Genomic DNA, 19,967 nt, shown 5'->3' on the forward strand with positions numbered 1-19,967 from the left:
CTGAAATCTGAGGGTCCCGTCTAAATGTTTCTGAGCTGCCCAAGGGATTCAAATAAACGCCTTTAAATCAAGTCTGAAGTCTAAAAGCAAGTCTGCCTTTAACAGCACTGTTACAACTGTTACAACACTGTCACTGTGACCTCAGTGACAGTAGATGAGATTTTTTACATCCAAATTCAACAAAGTCTAATAAATCGGGTCTGAGCTAAACTTGTTGAGAGTTTATAAACTTCAAGCAGGAGCATCTCTGAGAAGTTAGGTAAATCGTAACGTTTTTAAAAGGAAATATACTTTCCGTGGTGTTAAAATAAATCATAGAGGTAATAAAATCTACAATACTCAGACATGCAGGGCTGCGGAAAAAGCTAAATGAAATATGAAAAACATTGACTGGTGTATGGAGGAGGTAAAGGGCGTCCTGAGGCAGACTGACCTTCTCCACTCGGAGAGGATAGCCGTCTTTCTCCCACTTCACTGATGTCACAGGTGGGTTGGCGTCCACCGGGCAGCGGATGATGCCTGGCAGTTTCCGTGGGACGTAGATGACCGGGGGCATGTTGATCACTCGGGCAGGGTCTGTGCATGAAAGAAAGATTGTGGTGTTAGAGACGTCTGAAACATAATCATGCAAATATAACCTTGGCAAAAATGTTATGGATGTAAAAACTCGTAAAACTGTGAGAAAACCATAAACTAATGTAACAGAACAGATTCGACATTCGAAAACATTAGGACTGAGTGTATTTTATGAAAAGAATTGTCAATAATTGTCTGTTGAATAAACAAACCCTGGTAATAGTTCTCAGACTCCTGCTGTTAGATCGAATTGAATTATTGTACATTTACTTTATTCCTTGAAGAGAATCACTCAGAAGACTTCCTTGACACATAAAGTGAAAACAGTTATCCTGTTGGACCTTGAATAAAAGTACTCTCAAGTACCCGTAAAAGAAGAGAGGGATTGATCCTGGTTCACTCAAGCTGGATTCCTGGGATTGATTTTCAGATGCTTAAAACAATTCAGGCTCAGAGTAAGTTTTGCCTGAAGCCTCCAGGATCCTGATTTCGTGATGTTCTGCTGTATCTGATGAAATCAGTCCCTGCAATGCTGTGACTCCTCCAGCTCTCCCTCTCTCTCTCTCTCTCTCTCTCTCCCTCCTCCGTCTCCTCCTCCTCATTCCGTGGCAGAGTAATCAATGAGCAGCTTTAAGTTGGGAACAAATTAGCTCAACGCGCACGACACGGCTGAAACCGTCAGATGGCCGGGAGAGCCTCTTCGCTCCCATCAGCCTCTGCTGATGAAGAGGAAGGTCACAGTTTGATTTTGGGGGGGGGGGTTGAAAAGAGACGAGGAAAAAAATGGAGCCCGTGCACGAGTCTGTCTCCATCTTTGTGCACAGGAACGAGTCTGGAGTCGGGAGCAGATAATAATTCAATCATTGAATTCCTTTGAGAGGAAACGACAAACGGTCAAAAGGGGGCTGAGTCCAAATGACGAGGGGAGAGGGGGGGAAGGGGGGGGGGGGGTCTCTGCTCCCTCTCTGAAACCACCTGACCTTGAAATTCAAGAAGGTTACTTTGCATTACGGTGGTGGAGCAGCACTGCCGATAGCACTAGAGCAGCCTCCTCCACGAGCAGCCTCCATGCTGCTGCTGTTCCTGCTGCTGCTGCTGCTGCTGTTCCTGCTGCTGTTCCCTTCTCCTCACGCAGCCAGCGCCCGCCCCTCCCCCGCCACTTTGTTGCCACGGTAACACTCACACTGAACAGTCAGGTAGGCCGATGCCGAGGGCGAGATGCCGAGGCTGTTGCTCGGGCTGCAGGTGTATTTCCCAGCATCCTCCGGCTTGACCCGGAAGATGATCAGGGTGCCGTCGATGAGAATGCGCACGCGGAGCTTCAGGTCGCTGCAAGACACACACACAGATTGATTTATTTAGATTTTTTTTGGTCACACACCATGTTGCTGAAACACACATACAAAAGAGAGCCCTCATCGTTTTTTTGTTTTGTTTTCTGAATTACATCACCGTGCCATAAGAGAGCAGCAGAGAGTCAAAGAGCAGGCCGCTCTGAGAGGGAGCCGCAGAACACAGAGAACAGAGCGACAGATTCAAATCAATCTGCCAACTGTCATGGTCGCCAAATGGTACAGGCTTCATGTTCTCCCCCTCGATGCCATTTCAAATGAAACACGCTGGTGATGCAGCACACAGTCAGTTTGCCTCCATTTGTGATGGAGCTGCTCTCTTTGTCCGCACAGGGACATAATTCAACGACTAATCAACAAATAATTCAACATTTAATCGTAATTTCACACACAACAGTTTTGAAAATAAAATGAGATATGTTTATTAAACATGGGAGGAACTGAGAGGTGGAAGGTTACTCTTTTTTCTTACCCCTACAGATTATTTTTGACTGTGCAAGTTTATTTATTAGATGTGTGGGAGACTGTGCGATGTCCCCTTGCTGCACATCAGATTGTGCGATGAATTTGTGGTGAATTATAGAGCTACGACAGAAATTGAATAAAACACATGAGAGCAGAGGTACGCAAGCGGCGAGTGTGCACAGGGCTGTGTTTTACTTTTATTCATGATCGCACAAATCTCTATGTCATTTCATGTCATAGTCTGGCAGTATCAGTGGTGTCACTGTGAGAATCGGGTTAGGGTATGTGTTTGGGCCCCACAGCCTTAAATCGGGCCTCAGTGGATGTGTCTCAAAGTCAGATTTACGGGCACAGTTAAAAAAAGGCTACCTTTACTTTTGAACCACTGCATTTACCATACCTGTTATTATGTTTTTATTATTTCAACTAAAGAACTTGATTGAACTTTATGATAATTCTACCTGTTTTTATAACTGTTTGTATAGTATATGCACGTGAGTTGCTTTGGATAAAAGCATCAGCTAAATGTAATGAAATGTAATTTCTCATGGCTGGGACGACATAAATAAACTTGCAACTTGAACTTGGATACATGACTGGTTTTAATCACATTTCTCTCATCAACTCCCACCTCAGGTTAAAACTACACAGTCAGGTCCCTTTACTCTATTGGAATAACTGATGAATTGAATTCTGTCTGATGAATTCAGGCTCTTCTCCTGTGTTACACAGTCCTGTATAATCGCAATATATGAAAATGCCTTATTAGAAAGTGTTACCAATAAAACGTTGGGGTTATTCTCTCTGATAATTCCTCAAGTCTGACACAGTGAAAGCTGTTCAACTATTAGACTGAACGCTTCCTCTGTGTGAGGCCCACAGACACTTGTTTTCACTGCCAGTCAAAATCCCATTCACTTGTTCCTCCCTCCCACTTGTTCAGTCTGTCACTTGCTCGCTGTATGAAAGCCTCTCCGGCTCCAGGGCCCTGCTCTGGGGAGACGCCGCAGAGATCCTGGCTACGCTTCAGATCATCACTGCATGAGAGGCAAATCATGACACAAGGCCCGAGTCATGTGGTATCGCCATCAGAGCGAACTAACTCGCCTGGCACACTCCAGACTAACCCCCGCCAGGCCCGCGCTTACTGCCCCCTGGAGCCGCAGCAGGACAGGGCACAAGCACGCGCACACACACACACACACAGACACACACAGACACACACCAAGACAGAACCTCAAAATACAGCACAGCAAAGGGCGCAGCAACCAAATGTAACTCGTATAACAAAAGCTTTGGGATAAAAGTCTAGTGCAGCCTGTGCAGAGGTTACTTCAATAACCGACTCATAAAGCAAGCGGACGTTAAGTCCTAACCTCACTCACCGGCTTAACTAACATGTTTCCCTACACAGACGCTGCAGCTACTGCACAGGAGTGAACTTGATCATAACTTTACTTCTTGAAGTAGACGTTATCCTCCTCCCAAAACCAGGTGTAGGTCAGGTTGCCTGGATACGCCTCCGCCTGGCAGGTGAAGAGTGCATTCTGGGATATGTTGACGGTGACGTTCTCTGGTGGTGACACGATGTATGGAGGCCCTGGGAGAAACAAGACACAAGGATTTTAGGGTTAGGGTCTATATGAAACAGCTCAGTCTACTGTTTTTACTCTGTAATAATCACAAAAGCATTTCTTTACTTGTCTGGGCAGTAGCTACAATTTAATCACGCATAATTAAGATGTATAAACACTATATAAACACTACTTAATATAGTTTATATTAATAAACACTTAACTACATATATAGTGTGCTTTAAACCATGTTTGAAATCCATTTAGATACAGTCTTTGAATGCTGAATAATCTTTTTAATCTTCTAATAAACTTAACTCTTTAAATTTGTATTAATATTACCTTTTTTGCTTGAAGTAAAGTAAAATATGTTTTTTATGGTCAAGAGCAATGTCTCAAACTCAAAACATTAAGTTACATATAACATTTAGATATCACATAAGAATAATACTTTTAAAAGATAAATACATATAAATATTAAAGAATGAAAAACAATTAACTATTGATCACATAACAACAACTACAAAAATTATAATATGGAGGAGGTTTTTTTGCGTTAGATTTTTTTGGCGATGCATCATCTTTTCAGGATTTTATAGATTTGAACTGTTATAATATATATCTTTATATATATTTGTCATATATAAAACACATCCAAAGACAGGATACAATTAAACATGCCTTACCATTAACTAAGTACCGATAATGGCTCAATTACTTTGAGTACCAGTAATCTCACCTGATCTTGTGACAAAGCACAGGATCCAGTTAAAGGGATGAGAAGTACTATTAAATCCTATTAAACCTTGAGGACTTCACTGCTTCCACTTGGGGAATGTAAACTTTTATTCTGAGCGAGAACGTGTGCACGTGCTATGTTTTATTTACAATCTATCACAGCAGCGTGATGTAAAATACAGCGAGCAGGCGGCTATCATAACCTTAACAGTAGTCAGTGCTGAAGCTTATGCGTGCTTCACATTGTAACCTGCTCATCCCCCGAGGGGCTCCAGGTTTGCTCTTAACTCTCAATAAAACAGCAGAAGCCATGAAAGGTAAGCTGTCTTTTATGAGTGGGCCCAGATACAAGCCTCCTGGTTATTTTCCTCTCAGCGTGCGCGGCTTTACACAGAACACGAGATGGGACTGCTGACTGCACCGGGCGGGTGTCTCACATAACAATTAAAAACAGATCACTGCAGTGAGAATCCTGACTGCAAAGAAATCTGCGTGTTATTGCTCTGGGTGCGAGTCCTAATCACATCTTCCTTCTTCTTCTTCTTCTTTTCCTCACAGCACTTTTCATGCCAATATCCAGCGAAAGGCAACATCGGGAAAAATGTTTTAGTTTCACTGCAACACTCTGCATTTCTATTGTGTTACTCAAGTGTAAATAATCAGGAGATTTATGAGGTCAAAGGTAAAACTGTGTGCACTCAGTGGTGAAGCATGTTTAATGCTGATATTACGCTGATTTAATATGACAGAGGTTAATGAGGTAAATGCAGAGGCTAATATTCAAACATCAACATTAGTGTCGAATGCAATGTTTATCTGCACTCTGTTTTCCAGTGCATATAAACACATTATACTTCATTAAAAAGCCAGTTTGTGACAATATACTGTTGTTTTAGGAACATAGTCGTGGTTGTTTTCCGATCTTTTGAGAATGAGCATGAAATATTACAATAAAACTCATAATCATTCAAGAATATATAGAATAAACTGTAATGAGAAAAAGTTATATTGTGTGACTAAAGTAAAAAATGTGAGAGAAAAGATCTCTGTCTTGCATAGAGTATTTAACAGTACACAAACATGTAATGTCGTCTCACAAATCCTATGCAACCTTTGAATTCCTACTGCTGTAGCTATACTCTCATAAAATCAACTAGTTTTGTTTCGGTATATTGGCCGAACCAAAAATTAAAAAGATACAGCTATAAAATTTGCAAATGATTCTGACATTGTCCTTCATGTGACAAAGAAATGTAACTGATGATTGATATTTTTAGTTTGAATCATAAACATCTTAGAACAAGCACTTTGTAGTTTAGCTTTTTTTGAAGAAGTTGTACTTTCTTGATTCTTGTTGTTCTGGGTGGGTACCCTCATGGTTGAATGCACTTATTGTAAGTCACTTTGTGTAAAAGCGTCAGCTAAATGAAATATAATGTAATGTAATGTAACTATTTAAAAAAGAAAACACAATCGAATATAATAAACTGCTATGATGGAAAATAAAAAACATATATATTGTAACATCTGCAAACATAAAGGCCTGAGAAGCTCTATTGACCAACAGATACATTTGTCGGGTTATAATCGAGATATTATAACTTATAATTGTAAAAATACTTTCTTAAATTGTTAATGTGAGGTTTTCCTATTTGTAAGAGCAGAACAGACAAGGAGTATAATCCGGTTTTCATATGACGGAGGAACTATCATCTGCACTTTCATCACATGCACCACTGGTTATACTCTTTACTTTCTCCATGGTGTTTAAATGCATATCTGCAGCGTGTGTGCACATACACGTTCACTCCAGTAGGAACAAAGAGAATTCCTTTGCTCTGTTTCCACCTACAGAAGTCAAGGATTAAAATACAACACCTCTGCCGTCGAAGCCAGACGCTGCGCTGCTTGTTAAATACTCTGTGCTGTCCTGCTCCATCAGGAGACGGAGAGAGCTGAGGGCTGGTATCACAACCATCTATCTAATCTGTGTCTAGCAGAGAGCCTAGTTAATGGACCGGAGAGAGACAGTGACGTGCTCGCAGACAGATCCTGTTGTACACACATGGCTGTGCACAAGAGCCGAGGCCCCCAGACTGAGCTATTGACTGACTGATACAGACCCACAAGGTGTGTTACATGCATCAGTAGGCTACACCACTGACATACATGGCCCTGCTTTCGGATGCTACCTCCGTAAATGCCTTAAAGTATAAATAATGGAACTTAAGTGGTGCAGATGCAACACAAGGCTTCAGGTAGTCTGTGGGAAACACGCTTCTACATATTTCTAGATATGGTCATCCATGTATGAACAGTGTTTATTAGCTAGTTGCTTTGAGGAGGCCTTGTGTAGCACAGCGCTCATGGGATGGATCAGTACCTTGAACCAGCAGACGGGTGGTGTGGAGCACTTCTCCCTGGTCACTGTAGGCCCGGCACGTGTACGCCCCTCTGTCATCTCTGGTGATGCCGAGGATGTTCAGACTGCCATCGTGCACCTGTGGTCACATGTGCAGGAGACACTGATAAACACGAAGATAACGTGATAAACACATGTGCTGCATCGCGTGTGCCAGGTGGTAAATGACAGGGGTGCAGGGAAGTTTTCAGATTAGACAAAGTGTTGACTAATCCTTGATTGACAGAAAATCTAAAGTTAACAGATTTATTTTTGCTAGGAGTATCCAGCTCGCCAAACTACTAAATTAACAGCTGTTATGCTAACATTGTAGCATTAGCACAAAGTTAGACATAGTAAAGGTAAAAGTATATTGGTAAAAGTGTAAACACGATTCACTCGTTGGTTCAGGTAAATTACATTTCTGTAACTTATCGATTCATTATTGTTTTAAAAAAAAAAACTGTGAAAATGCTTCTTTATTGTTTGTTTCGTCCAAATAAGAAAAACATAACACTGAGGAAACAACTATAAGTTAATCCTTCATCAAAATAGTTGCAAATAAATTTTTGTTGATAAACAAATTGATTAATCGACTTACTCTTTTAGCTTTGAATATATCCATTGTTTGGTTGTTAGAAACACAGGATATTTCACAAGCTGATTTTTGTGTGTCGTGTTGTATACTAGCAAAGTAAATAGTTATTGTAGTTGACAATAGAAGCAGAATAGAAATAAAAAATATTAAAATTAAAATATAGATTGAAGGAAGTTTTGAATTGAGAGTCCAATCTTGCAAAAAAAACCTATCAGACACATAAAAATCCTGAATGTGTCACATTTAAAAAAATCAACTCCAGGTCTGACTCCTGCATGTGGTCACCGTGGAAACGTCAAACTCCAGGTTGCTGTGCGCCTGCGTCCGGACTCTGATGAGAACCAATCAGTGGTGAAGAAACACATTAACCAAAGCTAATAGAAACACCCTCATAAATTATGCAACAGGTTTGCTAGAGGCTCTGTCCATTCAAGTCCCCCACAGCTGTAGTCTGTCCATTCATGCAGCCGAGGGAGAATCTGCTTCGCCTGCAGAATTACTCCTATTCATCTGCCCCTCAAGTGTTTTACAGCTTTTGGCAAACTTTATCATCGTCACTCACATTGTCTATCACAAGATAACACTTTGTGTATCACTGCCGCGGTACACAGGACGCGTGGGATGCTGAGAGCTGGCAGTGTAAACCAAACACTGACGTGTCCTGAAGTGTCAGACGGAGGCTTGGACAGCCGCTTGCATTGATTCAAAAGTCGGACGAGGTTAAATCAATAAGAAATTGATTAACATGATCATTATTTTAATCACACTTGAGCTGATTTGGCATTTTTTCTGTTCCTGGGCGGTCTCCTTCGTGTACCTGTTACTTTTACTGATCAGTCATTTGAGGCAAGTCGATGTGATAAATCACGTATAATCATGATATATGTCAAAATAAACGTCATTGTTTGGCATTTTCTCATTGATTGCTCTTGACTCTTTAAACAGAAATTCTGTTATTTGCGTGAATTTGATCTCCGGAGGTCTCAGAGAGAACAAGCAGGCTACACAGCAAAGTTCACCCTCGTTCAGTTTCTATGGGACATGAGCAGATTACTTAGCAAGGCATGGTGGGATTTCAGGTGAAAGAGAGGATATGGGGAAATCAAACCTGGGACCTGCTTCTCAAGGCGTACAGGCCTAGGTGGTGCACACCCAAACCAGTCAGCTACTGGGTCACAAGCTCATGAGCAAGGTACTTGTGATATAATGTGTTAATGGGAGAGAACCAATGTGTTTTTTATTCACCCGAAATTGTTTTAAGTTCTGATATTTCCTGGTCTGCAATGTTTTCTCTCAAGTCCAAACATTCTGAACTAAGGCCACTTTGCATATAATAGTTACTTTGCATTAACATGGATAGTGATGCTTCGTTATTATGTTGCACCCGATCCATACAAATCAGACACACACACGCAGCTCTGATCGTAGATGTACATTTTGCAGGATGCCACAACACACAACGGTCATCAACACAAGCCGGGCTACGGTTGAACCTGATCCAAGGTGAAGGAGAGAAGATTAAAGAAAAGGAGGAAATCTGCAGGAGATGAGGAAAAAGGGACAGGAGCCGTGTAGAGGAGGTGGGATATGAGATGAAAGCAGAATCTGAATCTCTGTGACACATCCACAGAGACCGACAGGCGCTTCTGAAACAGCAGGAGCTTTCTGTCGTTTTCCTGCTTGCTCTTTTTGTGTGTGTGTATGTGTGTGTGTGTGTCTTTGATTTGCACTTTGGAGAAGAACCCTCATAATCTCCCCTCCTCCTATTTGTTCCTCTCCAGCACAACCGTTTTATTTAATATCGCTGTTTTGTAGCTGCTGCTCTGCATAACGACGTGAAGAGGGGAGGAGGATGATCACTCCTCCTCCTCCTCCTCCTCCTCCTCCTCTCTAACCCTGTCTGTCACATTCCCCCTTTTCTCCCCGACGTCTCCATGGATCTGAGCATGCTGGTGAGCAAACAAACTCACGCACACTCTCACCCCTCGTCTCTCCACATGAAGGAGCTTTCCCAGGTTTGATGTCTGGTAAACAGAAGTAAAAAAAAAAACGGAGCTGCTTTTCTAAATATTTTTTCAGAACCTCACGACGAAGCTAGGGAAGCGTGGCGTTTGGCTCGCACCGATTTTCATCTTTAATGTAACACTTATATTAGCGCTAATGCAATATTGATGCGGGGGGGATTAATAATGCATCAGAATGTTGTCTAATCATTTACTGAGGGGAAGACGGAGGCAGAGATACCAGAGGAGGGAAAAGGGGAAATTAAAAGGAAAAAACGGGGGAAGATGCCGCGAACAGACACTCGCGCATGATCCTGTCACTTCCTGTTCACTGTATCACACGGGCAGCTGCTGAGAGAGGATAGCGCCTGCAGCAGTCTGCCATATCAGTGACATAGTCCAACGTGGAGGCATGTGGGAAAGGAAGGAGGCGTGCACCTTTTAAAAAGTCCCACCTGTCAAAAGCAATTACAAGCTGCATGAGAGACGCTCTTTAATGCTCTTATACTAGAATCCACAACCTGCTATGATTAAAGAAGAGATTCTGGTTCTTTTCGTAATGAGCTGCTGTGATTTCACCTCGAGCTCCCTCCCTCACCTACGTACGTGAGTCTGATTTCTTTCTCTTCCGTGATTGACTGACAGCTCGACTCCCAGGTGGGAGGGTGTTGCATTCAGGCGTCAGCTCCACGTCTAGTAGGAGAGAGTGCTTGCGATAGTATATTGAGCAAACTCGAAGAAAAGGGGACATTCGCACTATCGAAGTGATCGGGGAGTCTTAGTCATCGGTGCTGGAACGACGTGAGGAGTGTGTTCGACTCACACCGTAAAAAAACAGATGTTTATTGTTGATGGTTTATGAAGCTGAGACGTCTCCCTGTTTTCAAACAGAGGCTGCAGCAGAAATATCTTCTCATGACATCAGGCTGCCTGCGTATGGGAGTTTATGCACAGGAATAAAAATCAGACATCGCTAGACGACAAGGAGACATGAGGTGTGCTTCCAGTAGTTCTTCTTAAAAGTGTTAAAATGATTCAACCTGGGTTTTTTTACATGTAAGGGAACAGATCACAGAGAAACAGGAGGAAGCTGAGTGACAGTGTAATCCCCAAGTCTGCAACTTTGAACTTCTTGCCGGTTAAAAAACATTTATTTCTCAAATATTCCCATTAATCCTAATATATTCCTATATTCCGAACGTATTCTACAACTTATCATTTTCTATGACAAACGTTTCCAAGACTATAGCATCTATTGATATTTCCGATATTACCAACATGATAACTGGACATTTGCCTGAGTGAGATACAGTCCATTACATACTCTGAGCACAGATGGACTCACTGGACGACACCATCTGTGCACCAGCCCTGTGTCTATTTTTGCACACAATCATAAATCGGAATTATGGCCATTGTTTTGGTCTTACTGAATATTTTGCGTCGGTTGCGAGCTCCTCCCCCTCCCTAAGCCAGCTGATGATTGGTTTTGGGTTTCCCTGGGCCGAGCAGCTGAGCAGAGTGCTTCCCCCTTCCTTCGCCTCCACATACTGGGGCGGCGTCGCTGTGAATGAAGGCGGGGCTGTGGAGAAAGGGGAAAAGGATAAGTTGTCAATACCTTGATACAGTTTATGAATATTAAACAGAAACAATCATCCTACAATTGCATTAAAATGTGTTAAAGAGTTTCAGATTTCAAACTCTTTTGGATTTTGAGCCGTATATTCAATGTTCACCATTTTGGACCAGACAGAAAACTTTAATTTTCCCAATACTTTCCCAGCATCCTCAAGTTTTCATTATTGGCAACCACAACAGCAATCTACAACTCTGAAATCATGTGGTAATCATGGTAAATATCATACCTGCAATATTATAATCTGCATGTAACCATTCTGAGCGTGTAACAATAACTGTAGACGTGATATAAAATTTGACGTATTACTAAGATCAAAACAAAATAGAGGCCAATGTACAACTAATAAACTGCAACTCATAGGGCAGTCGAAAAACAAAAGTCTTGCAGAAATAATGTTTATAAAAAATATTTTGGAAAAGTGTTGATTCAACTGTCCGGCTCATTTGGAGGTGTGTAGTCTGTGGTGCTGTCAATCCGTGTTATGAGGGGTGTGTTCAATATTTTGTCCCAACCATTTATATCAACAAATTCAGACCTTCGTTAAGATACTTTACAAGATACATCCTTCTATATGATCATTATGTAAACTGAACATTATAACCTTCTCAAGGTGGCCGACCAACATTTCAGAAATTCATCCCATCATCCAAAACCCAGTCGTGACACCAGAGTTCTAAATTTCAGTCCACATTGAGGTGTTTGCTCAGAAACCCGTTCAACCCCCGCTCGGTGTAGGCTCAGCTTAACTGGACAGAAACAACGGTGCTTGCAAAAAAAGTAGATCAGATGAGTTGCTCCCACAGTTTTGTGTCCCGGCTGGACAGTGGGTGGTGACGATCTGCCATTTACTCTCCAAACCCTAACAAGGCCACTTAGCGGCATCACTGCGTCTCCACCTGATGTTTCTGAGCTCTGCCGACGGCCTCGGGGGGGGCTCTTCATCTCCTCCATCAGGCAAACAAGCTGCAGGTTCCTCAGCCGGCTGCTGTCTCAACATTATAGTTTGATTATAAATAGTGGCACCGTGTTTAGTTAAAGAGAAAAGAAGGTGCCGCTGTACAAGTGGGTCACTGCTCGCCGCTGGGAGCGCGCTGGCTGCACACTAACACCTGGTACGGAGGCATCAAATCGCCCAATTAGCACATTTAGACATCTGCCTGTCCTCACTGCACCCCCCACTCATTACATTATATGATACATTACGTTAATGGAGAGCCTAATAAAATGCATGACTGGTTTATGTACCTCTCAACGACATATTTGATGGGTCAGTGGTCACAGTCAACAGATCACAATGCTTCATTTGAGTTATTAGGAGGCAACTTAGTGGAGACGTCTCACTTTATGTTTGTGCTACCTGCATCTAACTCATATCTTTCCATTGTAACTAAATATATGTACTCAAGTACTTCACTTAAGTACAGTTTTATGGTATTTATACTTATTATTTTTAGTAATTCCCTTTTCTGCTACTTGCTCCTTTAACAAAACAATTCAGAATATAATACTGTTATTCTTACTAGACCACTACACTTCAATTTGTGTGTTGAGTTAAGTTTTTTTCAGAATTAACCAAATGTTACTGACATTATAAATTATCAGTGTCTAGTTGTGACTCATATTTCAGAGGTCTGTGAGTATTTCCCATCTACACTTCCAAAAAAGTTTCATATAAATAACTGTTTGAGGCCCAAAAAGGTAAAATTATCCAATATTTCTAAAATAAACCCGAGACAGGACGATTCAAGGGCGACTGGACGTGGCTGTAGGTGATTGAAAATCTTTCACCTCTCTTCTCATCTGAAGCAGCCTCTTCAGGCGACTGAAGAAGCCTCTTGGACGAGAGGTGAATCGTCTTCAAGTGTCTGTGACCAAGTCGCCCTTGATTCAACCTTTCTTAAACAAACATGACCTGGATGACTCAGAATCTTCACAGACATTTTTTAATATATGTTTGTCATATGTAAATAAAGCAAAGATTTGTAAAACATATAACTAAGAAAAAGTGGCATAATTTCGTCTTTTTTTTACTTTTCTCCCCCATTAATCAACTCATTGACCACTGACCTAAACATCCTATCAATAAATTACAAAGATAAATTCAGCTAAATTAAGTTAAATGCTGTTTACACACTAACACAACAGTGGTGTTATCGGTATGGAGAAAAAGTATCACAATAAATGTGCCCATTATGCAAAAATATAGAAAGGGATTTAAGATAATTTAAACAATGCAAAGGAATTATCATTTTCAAATGTTGCATTAGAACTTAAATGTTGAAGCTGGGCTCAGTTTAGTTACTTTATTTAATGCTGGGTAGCCTGTGATTTTAAAGTCTTTATCTGACTAAACATAATGATTTATGATTTATTTTTATTATTAATCTTAAATTTAAATGTCCCTATACATTTTCAAATTAATATAGGGCGGAGTAAAATGATAATTTAACAGCAGAAAATAGAAATACTCATGTTAAACCTAAGTACTGTCGAGTACTTTTCCACCACTGCTTTTACTAAACGATCTGCATATTTTAAGTGCCGTTGTTACTTCTAATGCTAATTTAGATTTTACTGCAAGGAACAAGCATCAGCTGACAGGAAGTAGATAGCACACACACAGTGTTGACGGCTGCAGGTACATTGGTCGACCTGGGAGTTGTCTCACTTCATCGGGTGCAGCTCATCACAGAACAAGTATCTCTGTGGCTGAGAAACCTGGGAGTTGCTCCACAAAAAAAGAAAGTACACTGAGCATCAAATTGTCGCCCTACTTTCTGCAACTCTTCATCAATTATATGCATTAAGAGATGCTTGAACATTCTGCGCTCCCCCCCCGCTCCTCTCCCTGGACCACACAGCACTGCAGGTTTACATCACTGTTATTTACTCAACATCTCGAGCGCTCCTGCATCTTTTTATCTCCTCACTCGGTCGCTGTTGTCTTGTCTATGCTCCGGAGAGAGGGCGGCTACATATAAGACACATTTTCATGGATTTCTCATCATCAGCCTCAAACATTTCAGTGTAACTTCTTACAGAAGATGAAGGAGGCACACAGGAGACCTTCCTTCCTCTTCTAATGTCAGAATACCCACAGTACTCGCAAACGCACTCCCATCCCCCCTTTCTTTAATGGCAGGATTTGGCTACATCATATTGTTGTCTTTTGGTCACGCCAGGTGAATACAGAGTCTTGTCGTGACTTGGTCGACAGATATGAAGACGTGTTGGATGCTGACTTATCACAAATTGCAGATTAACTTCACTGATCCACTTTAACGACTATGAGTTCTTTAGGTCATCGTCACTTAGTGAAGGTGAAGGTCTGTCTTCAGTATTCAGCAGCGCTACAAGACTGTGAAAATATTTCTTTCAAATCAAATTAAATTGCATTGACAATCTTACTCAGGTCAAAGTAATTACAATCAGCAAAAATGTACCACACATATCAAAAGCTCAAAGTACTCAACAGAGATAAAAAGTCCCCTGTGACTATTGTTCTATAACATGTAATTATTATTACTCACGCAATTACACATACCACTGTTGTTCTCTATCTATTAACATGAGATCGCAAAGATAATAATTATTTTCATGATGGGTTTATCTTCTGATGATATTTTTAGATTAATTGGTTGAATGGTTTGTAAAAAAAAGATTATAATACGAAAAATCCTCGCACCCACTACTATTGAAAAGTTAAAATCTCTAAATTGTTATAAATAAAGTAAACAAAATTATAGATTTTCACGTTTCCAAAGCCGGACCTATGGAATTATACCTCAGGATGCATCTGTGCACTGTGACATCAGTGTCAGGTTTAAATACAGAACAAATAACAAGCACACTTTACACTTGTTATGTTAAAACAGTCTTGAAACTATATATTAAGGCTGTCGAGTTACTATAAAAACGTGGCCGATTGGCCTAAGTAGGCCACACATTTGCTCTAATGGGATAAGATTTCATTCTATGTGAGCCTTATTTAAATCTGCACCATAGGGTCCCCTGTGGTCCTGAGGGCTCCACTTGTGGCCACATCGGGCCCATTAGTGAGGAATACAGGGAGCTGCCGGACAGACGAGCTGACATTTGAGCCCCAACTGGGTCAACCAAATGGGACCTAAATGCCAGACCATCAGTAACCCAGTGACACAGAGGCAGGCTCTAATCTTTGATGTCTCGGCGTAGATGGTTAACGCGGCCGTGTGATGTTTATAGTTTTTGATCTCTGAAAAGGCTGCTGATGCTTGAAGAGTAAAGAGGAGAAGGAAGGACAGGGCAGACGAGAGGAGAGGAGGAGAGGAGGAGAGGAGGAGGAGATTGAGGGAGGGAGGGGGGGAGGGGGGAGAGAGATAGAGAGAGAGTAGCCTCAGTGTCTTTTTCGGGCACAAGGCCTTGCCATCTGACACCTGCCACTGAGTGGGCATGAATTCCCTGTCCACTTGGCAGGAAGTGAAGGCCAGCGAACAGGAACTCAAAGGAGGAGTGTGTGCAAATACCAACGGCCAAAGGAAATGGGTGCCCTCGGTGTCTGAGAGCAGGCCAGACGAAAATGGCACCTGCTTCTCTCACAGGCAGCCATTTAGAGGACGACAGTAGCATAAAGTCTCATATATGAATTCCCCTGCTCCGCGTCTAGACGCTGAAACAACTGCTGCTATTGATATTTCCACAAACGTCTGTCTTTTATTCAAATCACGCACCCGAGGAAAAAAACGACATCTTTGTTAAAGTACGAGCCGCACACTGCCGGTGCTGCGGCTCTTCCGCTGCACGCCTTAAATACATGAGGTCATCATTAAAAATGCCAAATACATACATGACACTCAGGGATATTATTAGTTCTGCTCCAGCCCGAAGAGCTCGGTGTCTGATGAAAGGCCTGACAGGAGTGAGAGCAGCAGAGGAGGGAGGGAGCGAGCAAGTTGGAGTTAAGAGAGAATACTGATGAGGCGGGCTACAGAGATGCAGTATGCCTACACAACAAGACATTCATACACACCCACACATACACACACAGACGCAGAGACACACACAGATGCTCACAAACTCCAATCACCAGAGTGTGCAGGTGACACTCGGCCGCAGAGTACGACCTATTCACTCCCCAACTACAACTTCAACCAGCAGACAGAGATCTTATTTAGGAACACACACACACAGACACACACACAGACACACACACCAACAATCAGATGCTCACATGTCAACGTCGATGTAATGCGCCACACGCAGAACAAATGCGCACAAGTAATTTGCAGTGTGACCGACTAACACAGCCCGACACACAATTGCACACAAAGGAAAACACAATGTTTTTCTGCATTGATAATAACCATTTATACAGATCAGCATATTTTATTCCAGAGTGATTATGCGCTGCAATGGACTTTATAAATGGTTCCTTACGCAGTATTTTGCATACAGCGCATTGTAATCATTATTCAAATACGGGAATCGCATCCATTGTCAAACATATGCATCAAATCGAATATGCATGAGTTTTGGCACAGCGCTCATAAGTTCACAGACCAAAAATATACATGTGAATGAGCTTGACACCACGTTGCTCACTGAAGTCTCTCTCTCTCTCTCTCTCTCTCTCTCTCTCTCTCTCTCTCTCACTGACAACACAGAGGATTACAGCTTTCTGAAGTTAGAGACCTGTGAAGCTTCTCTTTTAAAAATAAATATTCCAACACTCATGTTAAATGTTACAGACAACACAATTAAGAAATGGAATAAAATGGCTTCACGAAACTACACATACTACTACTGGACATGGATCTGCTGCATTTACTTTACTGCATCGTGGAACCCTGCAAGGAGAGAAGCATTCAGCTTAATACAATATGTGTCTGAAAAGCATTCGTTACATGAAACAGACACGGGGCGGAAACATTTACGACACAATGGTACCATTGTCTCTGTCACACTTTGCACAGGAGCCACTGGGGCATTCCTGGGAAATGCAAAGGTGCAGTTTTTTTTTCCTGTTCTTTTTCCGCCTGGTCATCAGTGTGATCGCTCTCAGACGATCACAGACGATCCCTGCCAAACGGCCGAGGGAAACCGGCCACAATCAATTTCCCTCTAACCAGACTCCAGAATCCTGTTTTACCCGAGGACTCATTGAAAAAGAAGCTGCGGCTCTAATTTGAAACAGCATCAATGAATCAACTGAATCTTCCCGCTCTAGATGTTTAATACTAAACTTTACGGAAATGTTGCACTAATTATTAAAATGTAAATATGAAGTCTTCCTTTTCAGCATGTTTAAGCATTATGACACATTACAAGGGAGTTCAACTGGAAATATAGAATCGGTCAACAGTTATATCTACAGTATGAAGCCATGCAGTATATTTACATTATTGCTTACATCGATTATTAATCATTATCTGTTTGAGCATCAGCTGACACTTACCAAAGTGTTATAGGTTTTGACATATATATTTATACCCAGTTGTAGTTAATCACAGCTCCTAAAAGCACAGTCACACTTTAAGTAAGAACCAAAGTTAGGATGAGAAACAGACTTGGAAAACATCCCAGTTAGAACATAAGTGTTTAATCTGAACTTCTGTTGCAGAAATAAAACCAGAATGGCTCTTAGTGGAGTGTGTTCCTCCGCCATCAGTTCCCTGATGAATCCACATGTACATCCGCTAGATGCAGACTTTCATTTGGATCTGCACCAATTTATATATCAGATACTCATAGATATTAAAGACGTCTCATGTTTTTCATCAAGATCCATAAATTATTCTCTGAGAAATCAACGAAATGTTTGAAAACACTCTTTCGCACTTTTAAAGAAAGTGAAAATAACAAATCCTGGATCCACACCCTGATCCAGATCCGCACAAAAAAAATGCTATGGTTTCTTACTTGGGTCTTGACCCAGCCCTCCACAAAATGTCAGTGAAAGCACTACGTCCTTGGTCGAGGCCAAAAGTGTAAGAGATCAAGTTTAATGTAAAAACTGAAATCCACTGATGTGTGCAGCACTGAAAGCTCTTTATTGAAGTGCTGAACATATGATTATCATCAGACCAGTTTGAACAAACACCAGATTACTACACATGGAGCTTAAATATGTGACGCAGGCTGTTTTTTTCCCATTTACACCCCCCCCCCACACACGTATTCCCAGGTCAGAGCACAGCCTGGATGATCGAGTGACTCACCGTTGACTGTGAGGTGCACCCAGCTGCCGTTGTGGAAGGTGTCATACTGTTGCTCCAGCATCAGGACCCTGCACTCGTACCAGCCCTGGTCCTCGGAGCGCACTGGGTCGATCTGCAGGGAGGCCTTCCCATGCAGAGAGGCTCTACCTGCACATGAAGGGAGAGAGAGAACATAATGACACCGGGACCGACCTCTGCAGAATATATAAATATATTTAGCGTTTTTTTTCTGCTTTTCAAGACAAACGCTCTTTTCTCAGCGATGGTCGGCTCCTCCATTTGATCTCACACCTTGTAGCTCTGCTGGTCACCACAGAGATCCATTATAGGCAGATGGGGGCTAAGTGGTCCACTTCAACCTTTCTCTTTTCTTGCAGCATGAAACACAGTCACGTTTGCATCAACAGTAGCCCTTAATTCATGGTTTAGTTACTATATTTGCACAGGATCCGGAAATTCTAAATAATTATTTGGCCAATAAAGTGGTTTAAAGATCGTATATTATAATTATTATAAATCCCAAGTTTTTTCCCCTCTCTCTGAAAAGACTCCATGAACTCAGACTTTGAACTGGTAGTTATTAAAATAAGCACAAGCCCAAGGCGGAAAGTTCAAGTCGAGTGTGACAAACAAATCGTTGCTACCAACTTATTCCTGTTCAGGGAGAAAAGTCTTCTGCTGTTTGTCTAAGCACAGTAATGGAAGGCAGGGGGACGACTCACTGATGTTCAGGTCTCTACCAGAGAAAAAGAATCACCAGCACTTAAATTCATATCTTCAGAGCCTTCAATCAACCTGAATTACCAGAGTGCTGGAGATAACTCAAATGGATTTCCAACACTATACAGACTCAAGATAAATCTCAAATGGACACACTCATCGCTATAGCTGCTAAGCATACGTTATTTGCAAGATGCCCTTCGGCTCAGATGTATGAGGTGTTGTGTTGTCACCTGACATGAGCTCTTATTGGGTTGTTGGTCTTTTTAACTTTACAGACACACTAGAGGAAAGTAAAAAACATAATCTGTCTTCTTAGCTTCAATGAGCCAATTTCCCCAAATATCAAACAAATCCTTTTTTTTTGTAGAACTGCAGCTTGTCGTTTATAAAACTTTTTTGTTTTAATTAAATTACCAACATATATAGTGATAGTTAGTCAGCTTCAGACGTGCTGGTTGGAGGGTTTGGTTTTTCTTTGGACAGCAGCACACTAGCGTTTTCCCCTTGTTTCTACCCTTTTTAACAAGTGACCAGTTGTAGGCTGTAGCTTGGTAAATAAACAGTTTGACTAACTTTAATAATTTTCACCTCAAATGAAGAATCTGGCTCAAAGTGTTAATATTTACCTGCGAGCCACACACCTTCATCAGTATTTAAAAAGTTCAGTGAGCTCATGGAGAGGGACCAGAACTCTTCTTCAGA

General features: G+C 41.6%; 1 protein-coding gene across 1 annotated transcript in view; it reads right to left on the bottom strand.

Annotated features, from left to right (window-relative positions):
* The window catches only part of igsf9ba (immunoglobulin superfamily, member 9Ba), a 59,476-nt gene that overhangs the window by 17,842 nt on the left and 21,667 nt on the right, over positions 1-19,967 (bottom strand). The window contains exons 3-8 of the mRNA XM_053422853.1: positions 18,543-18,689; positions 11,138-11,289; positions 7,089-7,206; positions 3,852-3,993; positions 1,760-1,905; positions 434-576 (exon numbers count right to left, since the gene is read on the bottom strand). Of these exons, the coding sequence (XP_053278828.1) occupies positions 434-576; positions 1,760-1,905; positions 3,852-3,993; positions 7,089-7,206; positions 11,138-11,289; positions 18,543-18,689 (848 nt within the window). The remainder of the gene's footprint in view (positions 1-433; positions 577-1,759; positions 1,906-3,851; positions 3,994-7,088; positions 7,207-11,137; positions 11,290-18,542; positions 18,690-19,967) is intronic.

The sequence above is a fragment of the Pleuronectes platessa genome, chromosome 5, assembly GCF_947347685.1.
Source record: "Pleuronectes platessa chromosome 5, fPlePla1.1, whole genome shotgun sequence".
Lineage (NCBI taxonomy): Eukaryota > Metazoa > Chordata > Actinopteri > Pleuronectiformes > Pleuronectidae > Pleuronectes > Pleuronectes platessa.